The sequence below is a fragment of the Erpetoichthys calabaricus genome, chromosome 14 (assembly GCF_900747795.2).
Source record: "Erpetoichthys calabaricus chromosome 14, fErpCal1.3, whole genome shotgun sequence".
NCBI classification, from domain to species: domain Eukaryota; kingdom Metazoa; phylum Chordata; class Cladistia; order Polypteriformes; family Polypteridae; genus Erpetoichthys; species Erpetoichthys calabaricus.
Genome location: NC_041407.2, coordinates 91,928,084 through 91,950,305, shown reverse-complemented (window position 1 = coordinate 91,950,305; position 22,222 = coordinate 91,928,084). Strand labels below are relative to the sequence as shown.

The window sequence follows — 22,222 nt, the reverse complement described above, 5'->3', positions numbered from 1 at the left end:
TTTACTTTGTTTTCATTTATTTTTGCAATATCTTTCCAGTATTCATTCATTATTCTTTTGTTGTTTCCCTTGATCCATATATTGTACTCTTGCCCAATTCATTACTTGTACAGAGGGCATATATAATTGAGAATCAATATCTAATTACCTAAATTCTACTTCATTTTAAATAAAAACTACACTGGTGCTGATTTTGCACTGTAAAGAATCATCTTCTGATATATAGTCATGTGAAAAAGTAAGTATATCCCATGAAATGTCCTTCTTTTTTAATGTATTTGGATATAAATTTTGACCTTCATTTAAAGTGTATCTTGTACTTGAAAAAAATAATGAAGATTTGACTTTGCAATAATTTATTCAGTGAAAAATGAACAAGTATGTCATATATCTATGTGGAAAAATTATGTCCACCCTTGACTCTATACATTCACATTACAATGCTGAAGTGATCCGATTACTTGCCTTAACGTGATACAAACCTGATGTTTTCAGGGCTGTGTGGACACAGAAATCTAATCTTTTCCAATCAGATTTGAATCATTTTAATATGTGGTCCTAGATCGGATATGTATACTCTGTGGCCATGCAACATGAATGGTCAGATCAGAGTTCATGTGTTTTTGCCTATATACTTGGGCGGAGTGCTGTCATCATCGGGCAGCACAGCAAAACAATAATCGAGGAATCCATTGAGAATAGTTACGCTCCTACAGTTGCTGGCTCCTTACTCACATCCATGCATTTCTTTAATACAGCAGTGCCAGCAATGGCTGCAAAAATAGCAAAAGCTAGCTCTCTGTCTTTTTTCCACCCTTTGACCTAATCATGTACAGCGGGCTTACTGTTTTTCATCCTCCGGAGCAAAATGTGATGCATACACTGGTTGCTAGAGCATTCATTTTGTCCTCTTCAGTACCACGAGTTGTCTCACCAAGCAAATTCAATTTGAGCAAAAAAATCAGAATTGAGCAATGAGGCTTGTAATGTGAATGTAACACAATAGCTGGTATTGCCTCCTCAGGCAGTCATTTCCTATAACTGGCAGTGTCTGACATTGGGAGAAAGTTTTCCCACTCCTCCAGGCAGAATTCTTTCATGTGTGTGATGTTTGAAGCGTGTGTTGATTGCACAGCCCATTTCAAAACACGTCCCTGAAAACACATCACTGGAATTCAGGTAAGAGCTTTGACTTGGCAATTCCAGAACCCTCCATTTCTTTCTTATAAGCCAATATTTGGTGGATTTACTGGTATGTTTAGTGCTGCAGGGTCCACTTTGTGATTAAGCAGCAGTCTTTTAACAGATGGTCTCACACTATCGTCAAGTACTTCAATGGTGAGCTGCCCTGACCTTGATGCAACAAAGCAGCCCCAAGCCATAACATTTCCACCACTATGTTCTACAGTTGCAATCAGTTTCTTCCAGTCAAATGCGAAATAAAATTGTTGCCTTGTTTTTCCAGAGCACATTGTTCCAGAAGTCCTGATCTTTCCCTTCGACATTCATGGACAAGCTTTAGTCTTGCCCTGATGTTCTTTCTAGAAAGCAAGGGTTTCCTCCTGCCACACCTCCCATGTAAATCAATTTGTGCAGCCTCCAATTTAGATATTTGATATTAGCAGTGGCAAGAGCTTTGTGTAGGTCCAGTGTTGAAATTCTGGGGTTCTCAGAGACTTCTTTCAGCATCTCACACTCTGCTCATGGGCTGAACAAACTGGGTTGGCCTAGACAAGTTAGCAGTTGTCTGAAATCTTCTCTGCTTGTAGATGATCTTCCAGACAGTGAAATGGTTGATTTCCAGTTTGGAGATCATTTTACAAAACTCTTAAGGCATCCCTAACCTTTTGTGGAAGAACTTGGAGAACTCTATTTCAATCTCTGCATAGTGATAATGCAAACTTCAACTACAAAGAGCAAACCAAACTAAATTTCTGACATTGAAATTAGATGGGTTTCCAGATTGTCTCGAATAATGTTCTAATCATTTGCGCCCCATTCTAATTTGAGATATTTCTGGTAATGATAAATGGAGGGGTGAGCTTACTTTTTCAATTTGTGAAAATTGCATTACTGCTAATTTAAATTATACAATTGACTACAAAATGTTAATGCAGATGGCGATTCTAAATTGGCCCTAGTGTGTGCTTGGTGTGTGGATGTGTTTGTGTGTGTCCAGCGGTGGGTTGGCACCCTGCCCGGGATTGGTTCCTGCCTTGTGCCCTGTGTTGGCTGGGATTGGCTCCAGCAGACCCCCGTGACCCTGTGTTCGGATTCAGCGGGTTGGAAAATGGATGGATGGATGTTAATGCAGAATGATGTTTGTTATATTGTATTATGATTATCTATAGAAACTGTTTAAATGAACATCAACTCTTGATATGTCCACGTGTTAAAAAATAAAAAGATAGCATGGGTTGTACTTGCATTTTCACGATTGTACACCTTTTAACTCAACAGTGCACTGACAATAACTTTTTTATTGTGTCAACAACTATTTTCTAATTATGTTTTAATATTTGCAGTAGGGTTTGCTTAATTTTAGGTTTCTGTGGCTGGACAATGAAGCAGCTAATAAATCTACAGGCTTAATATAATAATTGTATTTTAAGGGCAACAAATCTCTCACTAAATCAGATTAAAATATGGTAATATGATTTTGGTTCATTTGTTGTATGTCAAATGCAATTCCTTAGTAGCTCCATGTTTGTCTTTTTCATATTTAATTATTTTTTACAGTGAAGCAGTGCTTACCATGATCATTCTCTCCATGTTCTTGTACATTTCTCCATTATTATTTTCACAACCTATTGCTTTATTTATGCTGACCCTAATTTGATCCAGTGTGGTTAAGATTGTGCAAAGGACTGCATCGCCAATCCATGGATGATATCTTAGATCCACTATTGCTAGGGCAGGCTCAGCAACCAGTAGAGAAAATTTAGGAGTATAAAATGGGTGGATAAACCCGTCTTTCATTTTACAGGTTAAATCACTATTAACTTCTCTATAACAACTTCAAAGTACTACAAATAAAGGCTTTATAAACTGTTTTAGTAAATACATTATTTATACTCGTTTACTGTGTATAGTACAGTTCTCCGTTTATATTTGCTGATTTGTATTACAATGACTGGCTAAGACTGACCACCTAGCATTGCGCAACATCTGTTGTATCATAATGAAAATGTTCCCAAGCTGGAACTGTATCGTGCGGAGGGTCACAGCCATAAGCCCTCAGCGATTTGTTGGTACCAGTTCGACTCAGTGGACCCAAGTTTGAACACTTGCACACACAAAAGACGCGAATCACACGCAGAACCTTTCAGTACGGGAAGCATCAAGTTCAACCCCGCAATCACAGAGCATGCGCCGCACGCGTGTAGCCTCTTGCGCCGCCTGTCCTTATAAGGCGAAGGAATGGCTAGCCGGGCGGAAGCGTGGCGCGCGCTGGCGGCTGGGAGTTTCTTCCAGGAAGAGTGAGAAACCAGGGCGGAGGGTGCAGGTGAGTGCAGTCGGTGTTGTATATTCGCTACCTTGATTCTGAGCCCAGTGAACTTGATGTGATGCTTATATTAAGTAGAAATGGAATCCTGTAGCACAATTGTTCGCTGCTTAGCGAGGGATATTAGCGGATAGTACTTTAGAGTGCTTGGGTTCTGTGGACTGGACCCAGATTTATGGGATCGATGATGCAGGCGTGTCCAAGGCGAGCATGTCCCCGTCCTAACCTTTGTGAATACCATCTTAAATTGAACGGCAAATCCCATTAGGTGGCGTTTGACTGTGAGATTAAGGTCCTTCGCTAAACTCCTGGCGTCACTTGCTGACCCACTTTGCCAGAATCCGTGAATCGGCACAACGGTGCAAGGCCTGATAGCTACGTTGTGGGTGTAACCACAGGTACAGTCCTGCCAGGGCTTTTTTTTCCCCCTTTTCTTCCAGGGGTTCATCAGTCTGACAGCCCTAGCGTAGGAAACATTTCTAATTGGCCTTAGTCGGAAGGGGATTCCGGAAACTTTCTTTTGTTTTTTGTAGATTTTTCTGATATTTTAAGGCCGAATCTTGGGAGCAAACGGGTAGTTCGCTGGTTTTGGAAATGGGCGGGGCTCTTCCCTCGCTTTGAGGAAATGTCCATTGTTACTGTTTTGACCCGAATCGTTCCGCTTTTCTGTAGGGCGCAATGATGTCCGCTCGCTACCTGACAGATCGTGTTCAAGTGCATCGTTAAGTTCGTGAAGAGACTACGTTGACCCTTGACGTTAAGGAGAGGATGACCATCTGTTTTGGTTGATTAAGCGTTACCAGGCTGTCGGCAGTCAGTCTTTAAAGTTGACTGTTATGTATTTTTCTCCTTCAGTTGTTCATGATTGTCTCGGAATAATGGGGGGGGGGGGAATTCACTGACCTAAAAAAAAATCCGTTTCTAATGTTTGAGCTTTGTTACTAGCTGTCCACAAAATCGATGTCTCTATTTCTATTATTTTAAATAAGTTGGAGATTTCTGCCCGGGGAGTGTTTTCTTTCTGTCTCCCGATCTTACTGCCATCTGAATGTGCAAATGAGTCAAATGTGTCTGGTTCGAGTTATTTTAGTGCTTGTTTGCGTTGAGGTTTTGTGCATTCTAGATTCCTTAGAACTGATGATGGCTCAGTAAAGCCAGCGTCAGGTTAGAACAGAATTGGGGATTTGCTTTAATATCGTTTTGATTAGTTGCCTTCTTGCAATTGTTTCTTTTTTTTTTTTTTAAAGAGATATGGACAGTGTATTGCTGGTTTATGTCTCGAGTTAATTGTTGCACAGATAAGTTCGATACTTATTACCCTACACAGGACGAAATGAGTAAAAAAAAAAAAAAAAAAAAAAAAGGATAGTCGGCAACAACTGAACAATACCTTTTTTTTTTTTTTTTTTTTTTTTTTTTTAATTAATCCCATGGCGTTGTATTTTAAAATCATTCAGATTTATGCCCACCCTGTCCTAATACAGGTTTTATCTGGTTATTGAACTGCCCATGCTGGAACTGAGCTTGCATTTATTGTTGTAGAATTCTGTCAACTCAGCATGTGCTGCTTCTTGCATATTACCAAGAGTCTTCTGCATGAAGTATTTCATGCATCAGTTTCAGCAGTTTATTCTATTAGCAATTAAGTTCTGACATTATTTTGGTATAGTTTTATAAACCATAAAAATGACTAGAAACATGGGTTATTTCAATCTGTGGAGATTGCATGGGTTATTATTTTGCGACTTAATGTTGCTGCCTTTTTTTATATACAAATGTTTTTGCAGTTTTTTTTATTTTAGGTTTGAAAGCTGCCCTGAGTGTAGGCTTTTTAATTAGGTGTTTTGTACTGTACATTTATAGACTAGTTGTGTGTTTTTTTGTTTTTTTTTAAAGGAAAAGAAAACCCATAATCTATGCAACATATGTGTAAGGTTTTTGCCAGTCCTCTAAAACTTTCTCAGATCTGCATGTTATACTTATTTGTGCTTGCATTTTGTTCAGTGACCTCCTAAGACAGCAATAGAGTTGCATGTGTATTCGTTTCGGTGGACTTTGCACTAACTGTTGGCGCACCACTCCTTCCAAACTAAGGGCTTAATATGTTTATCATATTTTCATTTCGATATTCAGCAACTAGATAATGGCCACTTTAATGGCATTGCCCTGTAAGATTGGTATTTTTCCTCAAACATGGTATTGTTAACTTTCAGAAATGGGAGTATTGAATGCAAGTTAGTGTTTGTGCAGTTGTCTAGCTGGTTGTCTGACCAACCTAAATTGATCCTGTATGAGTATGTCCTGTAGTGGACTGGTGTTCTTTCACAGATGGTTTCTGCCTTGCATTCAGTACTCCCAGCAGAAGCTTTCACTACGGGGTGACCCTGTCATGGGTAAAGTGTATATTTATCATTTTTATGAAGACAACCATACTCGTGCCATTAGCAAATATGCTATTAAGAGGACTTTCTATCTGTGTTCTGGCAGTTTTGCATTTATTTGGAAGGAGAGTGGTTTAAAAAAAAAAAAAACAGTACTCCTATTTCTCTTTTTAACTTGGATGTAGTGTTCTCTGTTTTAGATTTGTTGATCGGCTCACCTAATAAATTTGAGTCTTTCCATCTTCAAGAGCTCACTGTGAACTATCAGTGGTGGTTTTTCAATAAATTATGAGAATTGTTTTATTGTTATGGACCACTGAATTTGGAAAATATCCACATTGTGTTAGTGATCTTTCCTTTTTCTAAAAGATTGTAAGAGCTGAAAGGTGGTGGGGAAAAGGTTAGTGTAGTGCTTAAAATAAGAAACAGGTATTGCCTAAACTGTCAGCAGTTGCAAATATTCTTACTGCTTTGCATATGTATGGAGTTTATGAAGAAGAAAATACATTTCATGTATGTTTTTCCTTGGTGTGATTCTCCATTGTTGCATATTAAGCAAATGGTTTAGGGGTGATGAAAAGCGGTAGGACCACATTCCAGAGCGTGCTTCGGCACGTGTCGCCTTTCAACAGGCAAGAGCTTACAGTGGTCTGCAGTGAGTTAGGAGCTCTAGAATTCTGCAGTTTGCCAGTGCTTTGCATCACACTGCTATTAGCAAATAGCCTGTGTGGTTGTTGCCAGAGATGAAGTCCTCAAGTAAAAGGAATTTTTTTTGGTGTGCAATTTTTGTGTGAGGACTTGAAGACAAAGGCTGGGATTACTATAAGTAGGTACAATTTGATTTTTAGGTTTCTAGGTCCAGCATGCATTGTTTGCAAGCAAAAGCACGTAATGGTGTGACCTTCCTGTTAAAGACAAAGGATATTTACTATTTAAAAAAAACAAACTTATTCATGGTAATTTGAGCCGGGAAAAACATGGACTTTTTTTTTTTAATAGTAAACATTTCCATAAATGTGTACAGGACTGTCTCCTTTTGCTGGTATAGTAGTTCTTGTGTGAAGAGCTGCATGGTCACGGGCAATGAACAATCAAATTCATGAGGGTATTGAGTGTCCTTTTGTGCATGTTATATCTGTGTAGGTGTTGTGCTGGTTGTTTGACCAATCTAAAGTGACCCTGTATGACACTGTAGTGGACTGGTGTTCTCTTCAGCCTTCATTTCTACCTTGCATTCAGCACTTCCAGGAAAGGCTCTTGCTACAGGTGAACCAGTCGTGGGTAAAGTGTGTATTCATCCATTTTCTGAAGAGTACTCATGCCATTAGCAAAAATGTTGAGTGAGAGGACTTCTAAATACATTTTTATTTATTTATTGTTTTCTACATATACACACCTTTCCTTTAAAGACAATGGCTGAACTTCAGGGATTAATTGACCGCCTTGAGCGTGCAGTGGGAGTCCTGGAAAATGTAGTGTCCAAATCAGGAGGGACTGGCTGTGGAGATCAAGGGCATTCCACAGGTAATATTTTAATATTAAAACTGGATTCATTTTATGAAACTTCAGTTCTAGCCAGAAACTGTCCATATTATATCTTGCATATTTGAACCAAGAACCACATTATAATAATAGATGGTTTTTTTCCCCATCTCTGCAATGCCTTAAGCTGTAGAAACCTATACAGAAATAATGGCAGTAGTAGGCCTGCATTTGTGGTGGGGGTGTGTGTGTCTTGTACTTTCAGTGTTAACTTCCTCACAGTAAATTAAAAGACTCGTCTTTTTAAATGTAACTGTCCCTTTAGTTTCAAAATTTGTATTTATATAAAAAAAAAAAAAAAAAAACTTGTGTACTACCTTAAACTGTGTTGTATTTTGTTATGTTTTTTCATTTTGAAGCAATAAAGAAATTTTGCTGCAACTTAAACATATAATATTTGATTAATCGAGGCAGGTATAATAAAATGCAGTATACCTGTTTCAACAGTATTTACAAGCTTCAAAGAGTAATATAAGAAATTGCTCTAAACTTTGTTTCACAAAATTTGTTTCGGTTGATTGTGTTTTTAATAACCCACTGACTTGCATACTCTAAACTGATCATGAACCAGCACTTATTACGGTATTAGCTTTCCTGCTTGACCAACAAATCAACTCGGCCTTCTATCACCGGTAAGAAATAAAGGTTTTGTATGAATATACTGTATGTACATGGTGTTTGTTTCTATTTATGGGTGGAGTAATGAAAGTGGAGGTTTGTGTGGTGTACTTCTTCTGTGTCCTTAATGTACTTCATTTAAAAAGTGAACCTTTTATCATACTTTGTATTGTTTCCTTTTCTCAGCTGTTGCTCCCTTTGTGGAGGCCTTTGATGCCTTTCTGATGGGAACAGTGGCGCCATATTACTCCCAGAGTCAAGATATTGGAGGAGATGTTGCGAAGCATGTAAGTATGTTACTTTGCCATTTTCATTAATATTCTAAAATTTCTAAGGTTAACCGTTTTGTTTTGGATTCTTCTTGCTTAAAGGCGGAGATGGTCAAGGCAGCATTTAACTTGCAGAGACAGCTGCTAGTGGTAGCATCCCAATGTCAGAAGCCTTCTGATGTAAGCATTCTCCCTGGTAGTTTGATGTACAATAGTGGTGTCTATATTATGTCACGTTTTGCTTTGCTTTTTGCAACATCTTGGGTCTTTCCTTAGAGTGAGCTGGCAGTCATTCTACAGCCTATGTCTGGAAAAATTCAAGAAATTCAGGATTTCCGTGAAAAGAACCGGGGCAGTAAACAATTTAACCACCTGTCTGGTGTCAGTGAAAGTGTCACCGCTCTAGGCTGGGTGACGATGGTAAGTGATTTCCAGCTATTATAGGAGTGGAGTGGAGTGGAGGAGGCTGGATAGCAACATTTTATTTATTTATTTTTTAACCTGTTCTCGCAGAGTCCCAAACCAGGACCATTTGTCAAAGAAATGAATGATGCAGCCATGTTCTACACAAACAGGGTCCTGAAGGATTTCAAAGACACGTGAGTTGGTGATTCCTTTAGAAGTTAGGATTACTAGCACAGTTTTTAAAAATAGTTTGACAAATTAGCATTCAAAATCAGGATCATCTTTATATGCAATTTCTTTTAATCAGTGCTGGGTATGAGTTTCATCTTAAGTCCTGATCAATACTAGGGTTGAAAAGCTTGGACACACCCCTCATGCTGAACTGTTTTCAGAATTTCCTGACTCCTGATTTTCATCATATTATTCCAGTTTTTTAATGCTGTTGTACATTTTATTCTGATTTCAATATGTCCTCTGTACTTTAGAGATAAAAAACAAGTGGAGTGGGTGAAGACTTACCTTAACATCTGGTCACAGCTGCAAGCCTACATAAAAGAATATCACACCACTGGGCTGTCCTGGAGCAAAACGGTAAGAATTTAGACCTATGACTTGATCCTTTTGTGCCAATGTACATCAAGGTTGAGTGGAGATGCAGTGATGCCATCTTTAAGTATTGTATGCAGTTCTATCTTGTTTTTGGGTTCACTGGTTTCTATGAACGCACTAAGCAAATTTCATATGTGGAGAATTGGAAAAGTGCCTTTTTTCATTTAGGGATCAAAGGCATCCCCATCATGCATCTCTTCAGCAGGAGCACCTCCTAAACCTGGTTGTGGTGCTCCACCCCCACCACCTCCCCCAGGACCACCACCACCACCTGCGCCAGCTGGACCACCAGCATCCTCTGAAGAGCCCGTTTCCCGTTCCGCACTCTTTGCTGAAATCAATCAAGGTTCAAACATCACAAAAGGTGAGCCTGGCTTAAAAGGTGGCTTTTTTTTTTTTTTTTTTAAACTGTGTTGGCTAAAGTGTAATATTTAGAATTTGGTCATAAGTATATCCCATTGTAAATGAGATTTATAATAATGTCAGAACAAGTTTATAGGTCATATTTTTCACCCTTACACAGCAAGGAGTTTACTTCTGTTCATCTCTTTGCCACTCTTTCTTTACATTGCATATTTTTTTCCCCTTTTTTATAATGGCTCTTTACAAATTCTGGTTTCTAATCATACAAGTCTATCACATTTCCTGTGTGTGTGAGATTTGTTTTGCTTTTCCTTGTAGGTTTGAAGCATGTGTCTGATGACCAGAAAACACACAAGAACCCTGCACTGAAAACCCAGAGTGGTCCTGTACGCAGTGGGCCCAAACCTTTCACAGCACCAAAGCCTGGATCAGGCAGCTCACCTGCCCATCACAAAGTAGAATCAACCACTAAAAAGCCTCCTGTGTTGGAGCTAGATGGGAAAAAGTGGAAAGTGGTATGTAATTTTTAAAATTGTGCTTCCTACAAACTGGCTGTCAGATTCCCTGATTCTGACAGTGTAATGCAACATGATTAGATTTTTATATTCAGCAAAGTCTAATATATGGTTTTACTTCTGTGTTTGTATGTATTGTCAAGTGGGGGAGGGGGAGAGTCCCAAGCACTATTCATTTTTTTAAAGCCATAAATCGGCTCAATATGTAATTGGAATATCATTGGCATATATAATACTAACATAGAAATTGTCAAGGCAGAACACCAGAGGATGTTTAAGTATTTTTTAGATATTGTGACCTCATTCCACTGAAATATAGCGTAACATGAGAGTACAGTGATCCCTCCTCGATCGTGGGGGTTGCATTCCAGAACCCCCCGCGAAAGGTGAAAATCCGCGAAGTAGAAACCATATGTTTAGTTATTTTTGTATTGTCATGCTTGGGTCACAGATTTGCACAGAAACACAGGAAGTTGTAGAGAGATGGAAACGTTATTCAAACACTGCAAACAAACATTTGTCTCTTTTTCAAAAGTTTAAACTGTGCTCCATGACGAGACAGATGACAATTCCGTCTCACAAGTAAAAGAATGCAAACATCTCGTCCTCTTCAAAGGAGTGCGCGTCAGGAGCAGAGAATGTCAGAGAGAGAGAAAAACAAATCAATAGGGCTGTTTGGCTTTTAAGTATGCGAAGCACCGCGGCACAGAGCAGTTGCAATGAAGGCAGCAGCTCACACCCCCTCCGTCAGGAGCAGAGAATGTCAGAGAGAGAGAGATAAAAACAAACAATCAAAAATCAATACGTGCCCTTCGAGCTTTTAAGTATGCGAAGCACCGTGCAGCATGTCGCTTCACGAAGCAGCTGCAAGAAAGGGAGCAACGTGAAGATAATCTTTCAGCATTTCTAGACGAGCGTCCGTATCGTCTAGGTGTGCGAACAGCGCCCTGCTCACACCCCCTCCGTCAGGAGCAGAGAATGTCAGAGAGAGAAAAGCAAGTTGGGTAGCTTCTCAGCCATCTGCCAATAGCATCCCTTGTATGAGCATGTACCAGAAATTAAAAGACCCATTGTCCGCAGAAATCTGAGAACCAGCAAAAAATCTGCGATATATATTTTTAAATATGCTTGCATATAAAATCCGCGATAGAGTGAAGCCGCGAAAGGCGAAGCGCGATATAGCAAGGGATTACTGTACTTTTAGATATTATTGGGTTTGATGCACATGTATGACTAATGAGTAACCTTTGTTTTAAGGAGAATTATCCTTAAGTACAAATGTAAAAAATAATAGTTCTGTTATTGAAGTTCTACACTTGTTGATTTATAATATTTGGTTTAATTAGTGAACTACAGCTTCACCTTTTATTTATGCTCTGGCTTTACATGAACACTTACTTATTCACAAAATCAATGTTTTAGTCCTGGGAGCATGCCGAGTTGCATATTTTCAAAACTAACTATTATACAAGAATTCATATTCACCTTTATTTCCTTGGTGTCAGAAAAAAATACGTAAATTGCAGCTGTATAGACCACCAACTTGAGGGGACTCTAGGGGTATCTAATAGAACGGGGGTTTGGTGTTTAATGAGTGATCTGTGCAATTCTTTCAATTTTGGAATTGTGCAGCATTGGTGTCAACTGTCAAAAAATCAGAATAAAATATTTTCATTTATTGCCATGTAAGAAATTCCAAGAATCTGCCATGATTTCATAGAATGTGCAAGGATTGCAGGGCTGTTTTTTTGTTTGAAAAAGGACTGTGGCCATTTTGTCTTACTCACACTCTGTTGTTCCCTTCCTGTCTAAATAGGAAAATCAGGAAAATGCCCAGGGACTGGTAATTAATGACACAGAGTTGAAGCAGGTGGTCTATGTCTATAAATGCACCAACAGCACTCTTCATGTCAAGGGCAAAGTTAATTCCATTACTTTAGGTAAGCAAAAGAAAGTCTTGTCAGCTTCTTTTGTTCAGCCATTAATTGAATTTACTATTGCTTTTTAGTTGCCTTTATTGCACATCTTTTTCTCAATAGTAAACCTAGAACTTTTTTTTTTTTTTTTTTTTAGATAACTGTAAGAAGATGGGTTTGGTATTTGACGATGTTGTGGGGATTGTGGAAGTGATCAACTGTAAAGATGCCAAAATTCAGGTACAGTTAGATTCTTTGTCCTTTTACATTTTTAGTGTAGTGTGGTTTTTTTTAATTACTATTTTGCTTACTCTGGACACGCATGACTTTAGGTAATGGGAAAAGTTCCCACAGTTTCAATCAACAAGACAGACGGATGCCATGTATACTTGAGCAAGAACTCCTTGCAATGTGAGATTATCAGTGCCAAGTCATCTGAGATGAATGTTCTGGTGCCAAATAACAGTGGGGAGTTTGTAAGTATATTTTTACTTTTGTATGTTGGTATTAATTAGTTGTTTTAATATTTTCTGACTTTTTTTTTTTTTTTTTTGGTGGTGGTTTTATTCACTGTAGCCACAACTGCAGTTATATTCAGATTAAATTAAGAGAAACATGACCTTATACAATTCTTCTTATAAAAACTAGTGTATATTTTAAAGACAAAACCAATGCTTACATATTGATTCAAGTCAAGTGGTGTAAAATTCCAGGCTGTGAGGTGAATGGTCTAGCATCTCCCATACAAAAGAATATAAAACTTCATGAGTGGTTTTCAGTGTGCAGCCAGGCTTTATCATATAGTAATACGACTCCTCAGTGCAGCAGTCCAATTGCTTTCCAACTTCTGGCCTGCTGCAAAAACCCTAAAATGCAGCAGTAGTGCTTGGCAGTCAATGTGTGTGTCTGATTAAGAAAATAACCAAAAAAGTCAGTTTGTGGTTACATGTTGTTCATTTTCAATAGATCTTTTGATTGAGGGGATAATCCATGTCATTGATTAGTTGCTTTGCCCCCTGTGACAAATTTTCATGGTAGCTTGGGAGGTTTTGTTAACATTCTCATGTGATTGGTTGATTTTTGTGTCATTCTGTATCATTTGATTGGGCACCCATTGAGCACACACCTTCATGTAACGGAGTGTAATAGACAAAGTTGTGCCTAAAGCCAATTGTCTTCAGTCTCCAGTAAGTTTAATGATCATGCAGTCCACATGAAATACGTCTTTTTGTCAAGGAATTTGTGGGCTACCTCTTCTATATCTCCTAGCCTTCCATTATCAAAGGCATTATACTACAAATTAGTGCAGGACCATACACTGTTATTTGATGAATTTCAGATGGAGGCTTAGCATGCAGTCATATCACACTATAAACCCTCTGTATTTGAATGAATACTATTGTATATATCACTTTGAAGGATATCTTAAAATTGGTCGGTTATACCCTCTTGATTGTTGGAAACCTTACCATTGATATTCACATTTCTGCCTGGGCTTCCAGGGGTATCCATACTGTGAGTGATACTTAAAAACTTGGCCCTTCTGAACAATCCATTCACAAAAGTCTTTTTGTCCCCATCTTTGTTTTTCATCTACAACCTGGATCTGATTTTTAAAGAAATCTCCTCTGCTGGTGCTTCCTACTTATGCTACCAACCCCCTCCCCACTAGAAACCAGAGTTGACTATATACATATATCACTACCAATTTAAGATGGTGTGGAGATTGATCAACCCCTTTATCTCCTCTATTTTAATGGAGTTATTATTATTTTTTTTTTTTTAATATCTCCGTTGTGTCTAGAAACTCAAATTAACAGGCCCAATTAAAGGTGTGTTTGTTTTGTTTACCTAAGGTATGCTGTATGCCTGTGGAATTTATCTCTGACCCCATCATAGTTCTTTGAACACACTGGTCCAGTGCATCCAGTTTATTTGTATTTCTGTCAGACATTACCTTCCTTTCTCATACTTTTTTCTTAGTTCAGTCTCCTTATCCAGAAGAGACTGTTTGCCTTATGGACAGTTGCTGTAAAAGTTGTTCTTTTCCCTCCCTCTCAAAATCCTCCCTGTGGTGTTGTATGATATCTTTGCAATGTGGAATTGTGTTTTTATTACGTTAAAATGTTATTTATTTGGTCTTGGTTTGATCAAAAAAACACTTGGACCTATTCGGATTGCTCCCACAAATTGTTTTAAATTGGCATGCTTTCCGAAATACTCCTATTTTAGTTCATGGTCCGAGATGTTGTTACCTAGTGTTTATTAATATATTCAATGATAATTTAAATTTTGTCATATGAATCAATATAGGTGAACGTTGGTTATATTTCAGCACGTTTTTAAAAAATGTGTGTGTGTGTGTATAATATATATATATATATATAATATATACAGTAATCCCTCTTCCATCGCGGGGGTTGCGTTCCAGAGCCACCCGCGAAATAAGAAAATCCGTGAAGTAGAAACCATATGTTTATATGGTTATTTTTATATTGTCATGCTTGGGTCACAGATATGCGCAGAAACACAGGAGGTTGTAGAGAGACAGGAACGTTATTCAAACACTGCACACAAACATTTGTCTCTTTTTCAAAAGTTTAAACTGTGCTCCATGACAAGACAGAGATGACAGTTCTGTCTCACAATTAAAAGGAGAGAGAGAGAGAGTGACTCTGCCAATAGTGTCCCTTGTATGAAATCAACTGGGCAAACCAACTGAGGAAGCATGTACCACAAATTAAAACACCCATTGTCCGCAAAAATCCGCGATATATATTTAAATATGCTTACATATAAAATCCGCGATGGAGTGAAGCGCAATATAGCGAGGGATCACTGTATATAATTTATTTTAATCAGACTTTCTCTATCACACAAGAATTTGCGTATATAATATTATATATGTGTATATTATTCAATACAAATACATCCTGAGAGTGTCTCGCCTAAAGTAGAAGTGTATAATTATCATCTGCACCTGGCCTTAGGAATATCCTTTTTTTAGGATCCACCAGTAGTTGGCAAGCCTACAGGAAGTCTCCTCGCCTTGATATCACTTTTTCACTTCAGAGATATCACAGTGACACCATACCACAGACTCGTTTCTGGCTGCTCCAACTTTTTCTAGGAAGACCGTCCAGATGAGAATCCAAGAAATTTTTAAGGATGTAAAGACCTAGGTGTCTGCACTTTGGACATCTGACCACCAACCGGCCCGGAGCAACGGGAACCTCATTCAGCATGTCCAAGCAGGGGTAGTAAGCCTGCAAACTTGGGCACAACAGCCTTATATGCCCTTCTGCACAGTGTTTTTAAAACTTTAACTCCAAAAAAAACTGCACACCTTAGGGGCTTAGATAATAAATATGCGGCCTAAAGCAAATACATAACCCGAAAGCTATGGGTGATAAACCTTCTGAGCATGTTCCTGAAATCGACATGAAATGTTATTTTTAAAAAAACGCTACGTTTTTTTTTCTGTGACGGTCTTTGTTTGACTGGGCTTTTTTAGGAAACTAATGACATAACTGGTTGGTTCTGTTTTGAAATTAACCCTGTGTGATTATTCCAGATTACTGCTCCTTTTTTAATGATTTTATCTTCTGATATAAAATCTGGTTTGCTTTCAGGTGGAGCTGCCTGTACCAGAACAGTTTAAGACGGTATGGAACGGAACAAAATTGGTAACTACTGCAACTGAGATAGCTGGCTAAAGACGCGAGGAGCTCCTGCCCCTTCATCCAATAACCAGTTGGAGCTAGTGCTTTGCCTTCCTTGCTAATCTTTGAAATGACAGGCTAGAGGAGAACTTATTCTATTTTTTTTTCCCCCGTACTCTTTTAGAACCTTTTTAGAGTGGGTTTTTCTGAAAATATGCAACTGCGCACTTAATTCTTCCTATCATTCCCTTTTTGTTTAATTATCTAACACTTTTTTTTTTTTTTCTTTTTTGCTGCTTTTTTTAAATATTGTTGAGTATAGTTTTTTCCTAAGTCCAAAGGAGCTCCGATCTCCTTGGGCGTGATCTACTTCAGTACAGTTTTTCCCACCTTGCAATGGTTTTCTGGATCTTGTGTCTTTGGGACCAGAGTCAAGAAAGTAACTAGGAAAGGACCAGAAAAAGGGGTTGCCATTTGAAAAGTAGCCTGTATAGCGGAGGCTAAACCAGGTCAACTTTAACCATGACTGTCCATTTCCAGCTGCACTTGAGCACTTATTAATTCCTTTTTTTTTCCCTACTTTCTGACTGGTTTGTGGAAGAAGTCATTTTACAGTGGAAATTCAGACCTCCTGTACTGAAATTTGGGCAACGTTGTATCAAAAGGAACACTCCTATAGAGTGCATTCAGGCCAGTCGGCCTCAAGTGTAGAAACCACCATGCAGGGCTGCTGTCAGGGATTGTCTAAAAGGGGCCAATGCATAGTTTATTACATTTTTGTGCTTTTTTATTTTTATAATCGGCTAATCTCTGTTCTGCTCGGTATCACAGTTGCAGTAGATTTATACTGGCAGCATGTAGCTATACTGGCAATTCCTCTGTATATTTTTGTCAAAGATGTTGGAGAACATTTAGCAAAAAAAAGAAAAAAGCAATAAAACTAATTTGCTGATGAACTTTTTTCTTTTTGTGTTGCATTATTTAGTCTTTCACCTGTAAATAAAACTATTCAATTTCTGACCAGCTAGCTTTTACCTCATAAGAATATGCATTTTTAGTTTATTGAAACCAACTAGTGTGTTGTCTTGCACAGATGACTGGTGGTAAAGGCTTGCTGACTGTCCAATTCAAACTTTTTTTTCTTTTGATCTACTGCAATTTCAAAACATTCCTATATTTTTTTTTCTTTTTTGCTGAACCCACTTATTGTAGTATTCTATGTAAGGGATGCTGTCCATCACAGAGCACTTCTAAACATCTGATCCAAAACTAAACTTCAGTCATTTTACTTTTTGACAGTTGCTTTTATCCACGGCAAACTACAACATTTGAGACCCAGTTGGTTTCATTTCTTTTCTAACTGGAGCACAAGCAGTTGAAGTGACTTGTTCATGGTTACACAGTAACAATAGCAAGATTTGAACTTACATCCTCAGGGTTTGAAGTCTAAAGCCTTAACCTGTACACTACAATATCTGCCAAAAGCTTTTTTTCACCCACATCCTTAATTGAAGCACAGTCCTTTGGCTTGAAATCGCAGCATTAAACTGATGCCCCACTGGACAGTGCACTGTTTTAAAATGTCTTGATGACAGAGGATAGGATACGAGGTTGTAGTACAGCTTTAGCTACTAAAGTGCTTGTTCCTTCCTAGATTTTACTTGAGACAGTCAGGCCTGAGATTAACTGCTTCATGTCTGTGTCCTACTCCCTGTGTTGGGAGGGAATAAATTGGCTTTAATTTTATTGGGCAGTAGTTTTATTTAATAGGTAAAGAAATTGTACTTCCTTTTTGCTATAGAAAAGGATTTTATAAAATGATTGTAAAACAAGATAAGGTGGTTGATAATCTGTGGTATTTGTACATTTCCTATTACTGAGTTGAGGGGACATGTTGAGAACTGTGAAACATCCTGATGTCCAAACTAAATGGAAAAATGAGATCTGGATACACGAACAGTAACATCTGCATTAGCACAGTGTGAAACGCTTGTCTCGAATGAGAAAATAACCTTCTCAAGATATCATTCAGCACGGTCCTATAAAATAAGCAACTAAAAGGCTTCCACAAATGTTCCTGTTGCATTTGTACATCTCCACAGTAGTCCGGGCCAATGGACAGGTTGTCTCATGTTACAAGTTGCTTGATCTTTAAGATTTATTTATTTATTTACCCTTTGTCAGTTAAAAACACTCAGTAGCCCACATAACAGCAATTTGAACATCTTCTTTTATCTTTGTTCATATTCTCTAGCTCCACTTTTTTTCAATTTGACATGTAAAACCCAATCACTGAATACCACATTTGAGGACTGGCCCCAACCCAAGGGTGGTCCTACCTTGTAAGCAGTTGTTCTGCAGTTGGCTGCAGCTCATCAGGGGACTGGAATTAACTGAGTTTGGGCAGAAAATTAATGGAGGATTTATTTGGTTATCTTAAATTGTTTGTCAGGACTTGATTGAAAAATGAAAGATTCTCTCATATGAAATGGCCAGAAACATATTTCCATAGGAAAACATAAGTCTGTAGCAGACGTTTGCTAAAACAAATTAATGGATGTTCTGCTTTATTTAAAAATTTGCTCTTAAATTTCCATTTGTGCCACTACTTAGATCTGTTTGCCAGTTGTTCTCTTGGCTGTGTGACATGATTTACCTGCAGAGAGGCATGCTAGTTACTGGTTGCTAGTTACTGACATGGGTCTGTAGGAGACATGGAAGTAAGGAACTGATTGGAGTCCACTTGTGGTCACTTCAATTGGCAGGCACACACACCTATCTTTAGAAGGTCCCACAGTTGACAACAACTAAGCCAAAGGAATTCCCTGCAGAGCTCAGAAACAGGAGGCTTTGAAAAGCACAGTGGCCTCCATAATTTGTCAACAGAAGAAATTTGAAACAACCACAATTCTTTCTTCTTAGTCTTGGTAACCCAGTTAAAACTGGGTAACTATGGGAGAGTGGCCTTGCCCAGAGAGGAAGACAAGAACCTGATGGTCACTCTGGCTGAGGTCCAGAGAACCTGTGTGGAGATGGAAGAAACTTTCAGATGGATGACCATCAGTGCAACACTCTACTAATCTAGGCCTTATGACATAGACAGTCAGAAGCCTGTCCTCCGTAAAAGACACATGGACATCCACTTGGAGTCTGCAAAAGGGTACCTAAGGGACTCTCACCTTGTAAGAAACCGTATTCTCTGGTCTAATGATAACAATAATGTTTTACATTTATATAACGCTTTACATAGAGAGTGGGGAGCCACTTCAACCACCACCAATGTGCAGCCACCACCTGGATGATGTGACAGCAGCCATTTTTGTTCCAGTACGCTCACCACACCTTAGCTAATAGGCAGTTAAGGGGTGAGACAGCCAGCCAATAAGGGACAGGGGATGATTAGGGGGCCAGACAGACCAAGCCATGTAGGGAAATGTAGCCAGGATAGCACCATATGCCCTACTGTTTACAAAAGGGGCCATGGGGTCTGCAATGACCACAAAGGCAGGACCTTGGTTTTACACCTTACCTGAAGGATGGAACCATTTTTACAGCACAGTGTCTTTGTCACAGCACTGGGGGCATTGGAATCTACATACAGACCCACACTTCTTCCAGCAGCAACCCAAGCTTTTCCTAGATGGTCTCCCACCCAAGTACTGGCCAGGCCCAAACATACTTAGCATTAAGTGGGTTAGCTGTTCTGAAGTGTATGTGGCATGGCTGCTGGCTATTGATGAAATCAATATCGGCGTCATGTCTGGAAGAAACTAGGCACCGCACATCACCTATGTACAGTAATACCATTCCAACGGTGAAGAATAATGTTGGCAGCATCAAGGTTGTGGGTTTGTTTTCCAGGAGTAGGAGACTGGACAGGATTGGGGGAAAGCTACACAAAGCAAAGTATAGAGATATCCTTAATAGAAATCTGCTCCAGACTGCTCTGAAACTCAGACTTGGCCATAGGTTCACATTCCAACAGGACAAACCCTAAGCCCAAAGGAAAGACTACACAGAAGTAGCTGAGAGACAACTCTGGGAATGTCCTTTGGTGGCCCAGTCAGAACCCAGACTTGAACCTAAACAAACATCTCTGGAGAGACCACAAAATGACCGTCTACTAATGGTCTCCATCTAACCTAACTGATCCAGAGAAGAATGCCCTAATCCAGGTGTGTGAAGCTTGTCACGTTAAACCCCAAAACACTCTAGGCTGGAATCGTGGCTAAGGAGGCTTAAGTATTGGGCAAAGGGTCTGAATACTTGTGTCAATAGGATGTTTCATTTTTTCAATGACATTTACACAAATTTCTATAATCCTGGATGGATGTTTTCACTTTGTCATTCTGCGGTGTCGAGTGTTGCTTGATGAGAGAACATTTAATTTAAATGATTTTAGGACAAGGCTACAGCAAAGCAAAATGTGAAAAAGCGCGGGGATCTGAAGACTTTCTAGAGACTCTGTATGTACTGACTGGGTGTCATTAATGTCTGTCCACTTACTAGACTACCTGCTAAATTAAGTTCATGGTCAAAGGAGCTGCAGCCTTTCTGACAACATTAGGCAGAAGGTGAGAAGCAACACTGAAAGTCCGGTGTGACCCAAGACATCTGTCCATATGGCACTCAAATTCTTTTCTAGCAAAAACTTTTTTTTAATGGCCTAGCGAGAAACGAAGATCAAATCAGATGCACACTAACAAATAAACCATCCAATGACTAAGTTGCGGCATTTAAACTAACAGAAGGGAAAAGACAAATTTATATGGGCTGACATGAACTTAATGAAGCAAATCTGTACACAAAGTAGACCATTAGGAGTCATTTTTAAATCCTAACCCGTCCACTCTGTGTGCAATGGGTATCCTCTTTCTGTACTTGAGTAGTGTTTGACCCTCAGTCAGGACAACTGCCAGCTCTAGATTAGACCAGGACTGTGTGTGTGTGTGAATGTGGACCTGTAAAAGGTGATTCGGTGTTCATATTATCCATTCACATAAATGCTGAAACAGCTTACAGGTTGCTTGGGGCCTGTCACCACCCAGAGCGTTGCCTGCATTTTAGTGGCGACTTCTATCCAACAAAGAATAAGCAGTGAGCAAGTCAGACCACAGGTCATTAGATCTGTTATTTTGAAACACTCGAGTCAGGACCAGGGTGGGTCTCTAAAGAGAACGCTTGGAGTTACCCAGGAAAAGCAAGGTAACACATGCCAAATCATATTTGCCCAGCAGTTTTTTCTTTTTCCAGATAATGGCAGACTAGTACCAGAAATAATGATCCATTACTGCCAGCTACTGGATGGAAGTTCAAACTTTCCTACTGTATTACACTTTTAATTACTTACACTACAAGAATATATTATACATTTCTGTATCTTTTACATACTTAGAAAAGATTTTTCTTGATTATACTCTTAACTATTTATTTTAAATTACTAAAAGGGAGTGTTTTTTGTTTAAATTTCCCAATCAGCTTTTGCCTTACCCTACTATATTTCAAACACCAGACCATGTAATGTTTCTTCAGTACCACATTGCTCACTGTTTCCTGTTTTATGCTTGCCAATGTAAAAATAGTATTGATTCACACCAACATGCCCCAGCTTTAATCCATTACAAATAATTTCTTCCTTTCTAACTTCAGGATACCATTTATTCTTACCCCATACTAGAGATTTTAACCAAAACAAATGGCTTCCTTTATCACTGCTCTTCCAAATGTTTTGCCATTCCCCCAAAATAACCTTTTAAATCATACACTTAAATTCATATTTGCCTAAAGGAACCTTAAAGTCTATTTCTGTTCTAAACAATACTTGTTTACCTAACATATCTGTGCTTTCATTTCCATACATTCTTTTATAAACAGGAATCCACAAAAAAATCACAATTATATTATTCAAATACAAGCCAGTTATGGCATGTATTACTTTCAATAAAAGTTCATTTCTATTTGATGTTGTTTTCTATGGTCCTAAGATGGCAATGGGTCTGACAAGTCAAGTCAAGTTGGGGAGCATGCACTGGTACACGACGAAACAACTCGGGATCCCAGTTGCCAACCCCCCAGGCAGACACGCGGTCCAGTCCCACCCTCCGGAAATGACCCTCTGTCTTCCACAGCCAGGTGTTACGTGGGCGACCCCTTGGCCTGGTCCAGCCACTCAGATCCCCAACAATGAGGATCTTACAAGCTGGACCACCCTGTTACGATAACTACTTTATTAGGTTTAACCTCATTTATGCATTTTAAAGCAAGTAAAATGGCAATCAATTCTTCTTAAAAACTTAAAATCTGATTTTCTAATCTTGATGCCAGAAAAAAGGCCTGTTTAACAAGCAAGGATTACAAATATCAGAGTGTACTTTGTCAGACACATCCACTACATTCACAATTTCAGGTCACAGGTTCAAGATCTCATGGATAAAAAG

At 38.8% G+C, this 22,222-nt stretch overlaps 1 protein-coding gene across 1 annotated transcript; it reads left to right on the top strand.

Moving 5' to 3' along the window:
• The first annotated feature begins 3,386 nt into the window (after positions 1-3,386).
• On the top strand, positions 3,387-16,741 carry LOC114665440 (adenylyl cyclase-associated protein 1-like). The gene is made up of 13 exons (XM_028820010.2): positions 3,387-3,505; positions 7,296-7,410; positions 8,233-8,333; positions 8,418-8,495; positions 8,592-8,735; positions 8,829-8,914; positions 9,206-9,311; positions 9,498-9,693; positions 10,011-10,207; positions 12,024-12,147; positions 12,281-12,363; positions 12,456-12,599; positions 15,756-16,741. The coding sequence occupies exons 2-13, from the start codon at positions 7,299-7,301 to the stop codon at positions 15,837-15,839; spliced, it is 1,455 nt and encodes a 484-aa protein (XP_028675843.1). The 5' UTR covers positions 3,387-3,505; positions 7,296-7,298; the 3' UTR covers positions 15,840-16,741.
• Positions 16,742-22,222: the final 5,481 nt, after the last annotated feature.